We start from the raw sequence: 8,932 nt of genomic DNA on the forward strand, positions 1-8,932 counted from the left end.
TTTCCCTTTTTTAAAATCTCTTTGGGATATAAGCCCAGTAGTAACACTGCTGGGTCAAAGGGTATGCACAGTTTGATAATGTTTTGAGCATAATTCCAAATCACTCTCCAGAATGGCTGGATGTATTCACAATTCCACCAACAATGTATCAGTGTCCCTGTTTTCCCACATCCCCTCCAACATTCCACATTATCTTTCCCTGTCATTCTAGCAATCTGACAGAATTGTCTTAATTTGCATTTCTCTGATTAATAATGACTCGGAGCATCTTTTCATATGGCTAGAAATAGTTTCAATTTCTTCATCTGAGAATTTTCTGTTCATATCCTTTGACCATTTATCAATTGGAGAATGGCTTGATTTCTTATAAATTAGTGTCAATTCTCTATATATTTTAGAAATGAGGTCTTTATCAGAACCTTTGACTGTAAAAAACGTTTTCCCAGTTTATTGCTTCCCTTCTAATCTTGTCTGCATTAGTTTTGTTTGTAGAAAAACTTTTCAATTTGGTATAATCAAAATTTTCTGTTTTGTAATCAATAATGATCTCTAGTTCTTCTTTGGTCATAAATTCCTTCCCCTTCCACAAGTCTGAGAGGTAAACTATTCTATGCTCTTCCAATTTATTTATAATCTCATTCTTTATGCCTAGGTCATGAACCCATTTTGACTTTATCTTGGTGAAGGGTGTTAAGTGTGGGGCAATGCCTAGTTCCTGCCATACTAGTTTCCAATTTTCCCAGCAATTTTTGTCAAAAAGTGAGTTCTTATCCCAAAAGCTGGGCTCTTTGGTTTTGTCAAACACTACATTATTAAAGTTATTGGCTGTTTTGTCCTTTGAATCTAACCTATTCCGCTGTCGATCCCTTATTTTCAACACTGTCTTCTTGTCCTTCACTTAACTATTTCTCTGTCCCTTCATCATATCATCCTCATTGATTCCTCTCTCTGTCTTTCCAGATGCCTTTATAAGTCAGACAATAACCATTTATTAGGTTCTTACTAGGGTTGTCTTTGAAGGTTGTGTATAATTGAAAGGCAAAAAGAATCTCTGCCCTCAACAACCAAATTTTGCCATGATCTTCCATAAGCCATCACGATTGACAGTGTCAAAAACCTTGGTCCGATCAACAAGCCTCGTGTACCGACCTCTGTTCTGTACCCGGCATTTCCCTTGAAATTGTCAGGCAGCAAACATTACATCTACAATTCTTCAGCTCTCTCTGAAATCACACTGACTTTTGGTAGATGATCATCTTCCAGATGAAGGCTCAGCCTCTTAAGGAGGGCTGTGATAAGAATCTTTCCAGCAGTGATTAAGAGAGACACGCCTTCCCCATGATTGTCGCAGGACAATCTATTTTCTTTATCTTTATAGAGATGAGCAGTAGAGATATCCTTGAACTCTTGCCATATAGTCTGGAAGTTTCCTCCCACCTTGTAAATCTCAGCTGGAATAGAATCGGTACCCGGTGCTTTGCCACATGAAAGGAGCCTAATGCCCTTTAAAACCTCTTCATCACTTGGAACTCCAGCTAGGGAGGAATTGATTTCACCCCGAGATAAACGGTCATTGGCTTCAGCCTTGATTGATGACGGTCTGTTGAGAACACTGTGGAAGTGTTCAGCCCATTTCTCCGGGATCACATCCTTATCACTAATCAATATGGCTCCATTGGCACCAAATAGCTGAGATGCACCAAAGGTCTTTGGTCCATAAATAGTTTCAGGATATCATAAAAATGTATTGAATTGTTAGTGTCAGCAAAAGGCTGAATGTCATCTGCCTTCTTACTGAGCCAAGAGTCCTGTATCTTTCTAAAGTTCCCTGAAATGGAGTTATACAGGGTCATGGTAGCGGTGGACAAACTATCCTGCTGGTATACCCTGGGAAGTCTCATTTCTCATTTAGCAGCTTCTGAATTTCCTCGTCATTTTCTTCACACCAGTTTGTGTGATTGTTATGGTCCAGATGAGCAAATGCAGTGTTGTACGGCAAATTTCCACGTACCTGCAAAGACGAGGAGGCTAGTGTTGATGACTCAACTGGTCTAGCTTTAGACTGTGGAGAGCTTTAAATGCAAATATAAGACCTTATTATATTTGATCCTGGAAATAATAAGGAACCACTGAAATTTATTGAGGAAAGGACCCTAAATTGAGTGAAGGCTGGATTAGAAAAGTGTGTGTAAGATTTGAGACACAGAGAACCAATTTTGCAATAAATGTGATGGAAGGAGTACTTTGGAAGGGTTTGATTATCATCTCTATGCAGATTACTCAGAAATCTATGCATCCAGGGAGGTGAGCTGGGCCTGGAGTCTGGAGAGCTGCATTCAAAACCAACCTCAGACTCTTCTTTGACTATGATGTCCTCAACTGTGAAATGGGGATAATAATAGTATCTAGTATTGTGAGAATCCAATGAAACTAATCTTTGTAAAATACTTAGCACGGTGTCTGGAACATAGTAGGTGCTTAATAAATGCCCACTTGGGACGTGGCTCTCTTCAACAATGAGATGATTCAGACCAGTTCCAATTGTTCAGTGATGGAGAGAGCCATCTGCACCCAGAGAGAGCAACAAGGATTCTGAGTGTGGTTCACAACATAGCATTTTCACTCTTTTTATTGTTTCTTGCTTGCAATTTATTTTGCTGCTTTTTTTTTTACTAGTTTGATTTGATTTTTCCTGTGCAGCACGATAATTGTATAAATATATATTCATACATTAGATTTAACATATATTTCTACCATGTTTAATATATATTGGATTACTTGCCATCTAGGGAAGGGGATAGGGGAAGGGGGGAATTGGAACACAAGGTTTTGCAAGGGTTAATGCTGAAGAATTGTCCATGCATATATTTTGAAAACTAAAAAGCTTTAATAAAAAAAAAAAAAAGGTAACAGATAAATAAGTAAATAAATACCTATTTGCTTGCTTCCTTGACTTTTCTGAGCTCTTTGTAGCACCAAGTACCTGTAAGGCATCTCTGCCTGGATTTCTCTGAGACATCTCAAGCTCCACGGATATAAATCAGAATTCCTATTCTTTTCCTCTGAAAAGCCATTCTTGCTAACTTGTCTCTTTCTGCTGTGTATGTCTCCACCCTCCCGGTCCTTCAGAACCATCTTCAGTTCTTCATTCTCACTCACCTCGACCACTCCATATTCAACTAAATGCTGTCTTATTTCTGTCTTTAACATCTCTGTTTTGGTCATTTTTCATCTTTTTTCTTTATTTAATAGTATTTTTTTCTAATTCCATTAAAAATTGTTTACAAAATTCATCTCTTTAAGATTTTGAGTTCGAAATTTTTCTGCCTTCGTCCTTTCCTTCCCTTCCCCAAGACAACAATCTGATATAGGCTATACATATTCAATCATGTTAAACATATTTCTACATTAGCCATATCTAACATTTCTCAAATCCATTCTCTTCTCTCCAGTCTCATCAAGGTCTCCATACAGTTTGGTCCCTCAGCTACCCTTAGCTAATTTGGTCACAGCTATTGAAACAACCTCCTACTGGCGAGACTTACATGAACTGATGCTAAGTGAAATGAGCAGAACCAGGAGATCATTATATACCTCAACAACGATACTGTATGAGGATGTATTCTGATGGAAGTGGATCTCTTCGACAAAGAGAAGATCTAACTCAGTTTCAGTTTATCAAAGATGGACAGAAGCAGCTACACCCAAAGAAAGAACACTGGGAAATGAATATAAACTGCTTGCATTTTGGTTTTTCTTCCCAGGTTATTTATACTTCTGAATCCGATTCTCCCTGTGCAACAAGAGAATTGTTCAGTTTTGCACACATATATTGTATCTAGGATATACTGTAACCTATTCAACATGTAAAGGACTGCTTGCCATCTGGGGGAGGGGGTGGAGGGAAAGAGGGGAAAATCGGAACAGAAATGAGTGCAAGGGATAATGTTGTAAAAAATTACCTAGGCATGGGTTCTGTCAATAAAAAGTTATTTTAAAAAAAGAAAGAAAAGAAACATCCTCTTAATCACTCTCCTCAAGAAACTTCAGTGGCTCACTATGGTTTGGAACTGGAAGCCTTTCATGATCTGGTTCCTATGTATCTCAGCAGATTGGCGCTCTCCTTCTACCTGCTACAATCTCTGCTGCAGCCAAAGTAGGCTTCTGGCTGACTCCCATCCATGACTTTGTGCCCCTGCTTCTCTTTGAAATACCTACTCAGCTCCAGCTAAGCAATTCCTGAGTCACAGGACTTCCTCAGCAAGCTCCAAAGTCAATCGGAGAAGAAAATGGCAAACCACTGCAGTATCTTTGCCAAGAAAATCCTATGAACCGTGAGATCCACGAGGTCACGGAGCACTGGACACGCCTGAACGACACAATCAGAAGGTTTTCCCTTCTTTACCATTTCTTGTTTCTGGACACAGGATGTCAGACTCATGTTCAATCTTGAGTTAGGATTTTTGCTCAGGGTGGATGAGGTTTCCACCAAATCTAATTCATTTGCATGTCATGGTTCTCTTCGAGAACGAAGAACAATGATCAACAATTCCCTTCCTTGCACGAAAGCAGCCAGAAACAGGCTGAGACCAGGGCGGCTGGATGGCACAGTAGATTCAGGAAGATGAGTTCAAAAATGTGGTTTCAGATAGTTAATGTGGGATCCTGAACAAGTCACTTAACCCTGATTACTAAAAAAAAAGGAAAGGAAAAAAACAGGCTCAGATAAAACTTTCTGGTCGTTACTTAGACCAGACCTAAACAAGGAACATCCAAACACAGTCCGAGACTGGTCCTGTTTTCCATAGGCCTGTCCTATCCATGAACATTATCCTTTGCGTATGGCATTTTCCCAAGTAGGCTATAAATTCTGGAGACAGGGGTGCAGGGCAGGGACTTTCATTTTTGTCATTGTCCAACCAGTACCGAGCACAGAGCAGACACAAAAAATGCTTGAACTATTGAGTTTAAGATTTTCCAGCTCTAAACTTCTTAGATCTATGATTTTCACAAATCATCATATGATTTTGAATAAGTCAGTTCTGTTCCCTCTGGGGGCAGCTGGGTGGGGGGAGAGTCTGCATTGTCCTATCTGCAGAATGGAGGAGATGCAGGGGTTCTTAATCCAGGACCACAAATAGATTTCGGGATGAGAAAAAAAAAAAAAGACATCTTTCTTTTCACCAACTTTTTAAAAAATTCAATAGATTGTATTAGTATAATTAATCATTCAATTTATTTGATGCATTTAAAAGAGTATCCTGTTCGGTTCTGCACACATATATTGTATCTAGGATATACTGTAACCTATTTAACATGTAAAGGACTGCTTGCCGTCTGGGGGAGGGGGTGGAGGGAGGAAGGGGAAAAATCGGAACAGAAGTGAGTGCAAGGGATAATGCTGTAAAAAACTACCCTGGCATGGGTTCTGGCAATAAAAAGTTATTTTTTTTTAAAGTTATTAAAAAAAAAAAAAAGAGTATCCTGAGTTGATTTCAGAAAGGCCTGGAGAGCCTTCATGAACTGATGCTGAATGAAATGAGTAGAACCAAAAGCGTTATACACGGCAACGACAAGATTATGTGACGACCAACCGTGATGGATGCGGCTCTTTTCAACAACAAGGAGATTCGAGGCCATTCCAACAGACTTGGGAGGGAGACCCGGCTGCAGCCAGAGAAAGGACTATGGGGACTGAGTATGGGCCAAAGCAGACGATTTTCACCTTTTTTTGTTGTTTGCTGGCTTTTTTTTCTTTCTCCTTTTTGACCTGATTTTTCTTGTGCAGCTCGATATGTGTGGAAATACAATGGGAAGAACTGCACGTGTTTAAACTTTATTCAATTACTTTTGCTGTCTGTAGGGGACGGGGTTGGTGGGGAGGGAGGGAGGAAAAAATGGAAGGTTTTGCAAGGGTGAATGTTGAAAACTATCCTTGCTTGTATTTTGGAAAATAAAAAGCGAGAATTGTGTTTCTTGATCTCCTAAAAGACAGTGGGAGCCAGGGAAGGCTCCTGAGGCTGTGAGGTACTGTTGAAGTGTAAAAAGTCGGGTCTCAGAGTGGCATCTTGGAAGAATTTGCGGGCTTGGATCCATCTCCAAGTCGGGGGCCAGAGTTTCTTGTAATGGTCGCACCAACTGAAGTGGGCCAAGGTCCAAAAGGATCTAGCAAAGAAGCAGGAGGGAGAAAACAGATATTTGGGAAAAGATAGAGCTCTGGCTCTTCACGTGACTGCTACGCTCATGGGACTTCCCAGAGGTAGAGCTGAGGGTGGTCTGGGTGCGGCTCCCTCCCCCTCCCATCTGTCTCAGAATCCCGTTATCCCTGACCCACTGATAGTATCTGGCGGCGGCAGCATCTGTAACTAGTATCTGTCGTTATTATGGCGCTGCCGAGGCCGGGCCTCCGAGCGCCCGCACTCCCCCCAGCTGCATCCCGGCAGTACCCAGGCACGTTGGCAGGGGCAGGAGCAGCCCAGGCGCCAGGCACTGAGGGCGGACTGAGCGAGGAGGGGGCAGGCTCCCCGAGGCTCTCGGGCTCCGCAGCGGCCGAATCTTTCGGGCTCACTGTTCGGAAGGCAGCCGGGGGAGCCCAGAAGGAGCCCTTCGTGGCCCTGGGCCGGGAGAGAGCCGCGGGAAAGCCCCCACTCTCCTCACACCCAAACGCCCCCCCCCCATGCCCACTGCCCTGGGAGCGCCTGGGAAAGAACTCTGCCTAGTGTCCCCACCATCCCGCAGAGCCTGTTCCGCTCTGAACCTCGGGATCGTTATCTGTAAAGTGAGAAATGACCCCCACCCCCGCCATTTCCTGATCCGAGCTCTTGGCTGGGAGGGAGCTTGGAGTCGCGGGCACAGGCTTTCCTCACGGAGACGGCGCAGGAAGCTGAAACCGTCCATAGCAACGCTTCCTAGAGCCAAGGGCGGCCGCTCGGCCGGGCCGTCACGTGACCACAGGCTCCCCGCTGGACCCTACCAGCCCCGCCCCCTCCGAGGCCGCTGCCAGGCCCCCACCCCCCACCCGGCCCTGCCCGGAGCCAGCTCGCTTTTCCCGAGGCAACTCCAGGCAGGGAAGCAGGCCCCGGGCCCTTAGTTACCCCTCCCCCGCTCCCCTTCCGTTCCTGGTCCGGCTGGGCACAGCCCCCGCCCGCCGAAGCGGCCGCCGAGCCCAAGGTCCCCGACTGTCCGCTGCCAGGAAGCTGCCCCGGGAGCCGGGGGCCCAGGTCTGTGGCACGCCGGGAGGGCCCGAGTTTGGGGTCCCCGCTTTCTTCCCCTCTCCCTTTCTCCCCCGGCCAGCGCCGAGCCCAAGGGCCCCTCCTGCTGCCTCCCTGAATTCCCCTCCTCAATCCCCCTAACCCTCCCCCCCCCAGAATGAGACCTTTCCTGCCGTGGCTGGGGGCGCAACTGGAATCAATGCACAGACATTTATTCAGCACCTGCTGTGTGCCAGGCACTACAGGATTCAGACACATTTGATCTAGCAATCAGCATTTATTCACTACCTACTGTGTGCCAGGCACTGATCTAGGCACTAGGAATTCACACACTTGACCTGCCGAACAAGCCAAGTGTTTACTCAGCACCTACTGTGTGTCAGGCACTAAAGATTCAGACACGCTTGATCTAGCAATCAGCATTTATTCACTACCTACTGTGTGCCAGGCACTGAGGGATTAGACATACTTGACCTATCAAATAGCATTTATTCAGCACCTACTGTGTACCAGGCACTAAAGATTCAGACACACTTGACCTATCAATTAGATAGCATTTATTTAGCACCTGCTGTGTGCCAGGCACTGAGGGATTAGACATACTTGACCCATCAATCAGATAGCATTTATTCGGCACCTACTGTGTGCCAGGCACTACAGGATTCAGACACATTCGATCTAGCAATCAGCATTTATTCACTACCTACTGTGTGCCAGGCACTGATCTAGGCTTCACACACTTTACCTATCAAACAGCATTTATTCAGCACCCTCTGTGTGCCAGCACTGAGGGATTCAGACACACTTGGCCTATCGATTAAATAGCCCGTATTCAGCACCTGCTGTGTACTGGTCTCGGGGCCAGGCCCTGGGTACGGGCGACAGTCAGGGAGTAGGCAGTTCTGTGCCCGGCACTTGACGGGTTAAGCCCCAGGGAGACAGAAGCAGAAGTGAGAGGCGGCTCCCGGCCCCTGACTCTCCCCCCCCCTCCCCTTTTCCTGGTCTTTGTGCTGACTTAGCCCAGGCCAGTCGGAGGTGGGAGGTTAATCAGTGACAGAGCTCAGACGTCGGAGCCCCGGCCGGCCGGGCCTTGGGAGACGAGACCATGGAGCCTTGGGGGAAGCTGGTGCTCCTGCTGTGCTGCCTGGGAGCCCCCGCCCAGCTCTGCCGTGAGTCAGACCCCGGGGGCTGGTGGGCACCGCACACCCTGGCAGCGCCCTCCCCTGCGCCCGGGCCGGAGACCTGGCGCCCACCTCGTCCCCTGGGCAATGTAAAGCAAACTGAGGCCCCGGGTCGGGGAGGAGAGGGAGCAGGGACCGGGGGCAGGGTAATCAATGGGCCACCATGTGAGGGCCTGGGGCTGCAGAGCTTTGGCCCCTCGGGGAGGGGGAAACACCGGGTCCTGGGCACAAATGCAAGTGCTGGGGGGAGAAAGGCGCCTGCAGCCGGGGGCCGAGCTGCGAAAGGCTGGGAATGGGCTCTGAGAGGCAGAGGGAGGGCGCCCCGGGTGGCAGGGACAGCCTGGGCAAAGGCTCGGAGGCAGGAGACGGAGACCAGTCTGATGGGGCTGCGGTGACTGTAGCCAGGCTCTAGGGGCTTCCTAAGCTGAGCAGACCCATTGGCCTTCGGCCCAGGAGGCACCAGGAAGCTTGGAAAGTTTCGGAGCAAATTTCTGTCCCTTGGAAGTAAGATTCAGCAGCCGGAGAAGGGTGGATTCCCCC

General features: G+C 46.6%; 1 protein-coding gene across 1 annotated transcript in view; it reads left to right on the forward strand.

Moving 5' to 3' along the window:
- Window positions 1–7,123: 7,123 nt before the first annotated feature.
- Window positions 7,124–8,932, forward strand: part of TCN2 (transcobalamin 2) — a 14,247-nt gene continuing 12,438 nt past the window's right edge. The window contains exons 1-2 of the mRNA XM_051973127.1: window positions 7,124–7,220; window positions 8,231–8,380. Of these exons, the coding sequence (XP_051829087.1) occupies window positions 8,317–8,380 (64 nt within the window). The 5' untranslated portion in view covers window positions 7,124–7,220; window positions 8,231–8,316. The remainder of the gene's footprint in view (window positions 7,221–8,230; window positions 8,381–8,932) is intronic.

This window comes from Antechinus flavipes, chromosome 1 (assembly GCF_016432865.1).
Source record: "Antechinus flavipes isolate AdamAnt ecotype Samford, QLD, Australia chromosome 1, AdamAnt_v2, whole genome shotgun sequence".
Lineage (NCBI taxonomy): Eukaryota > Metazoa > Chordata > Mammalia > Dasyuromorphia > Dasyuridae > Antechinus > Antechinus flavipes.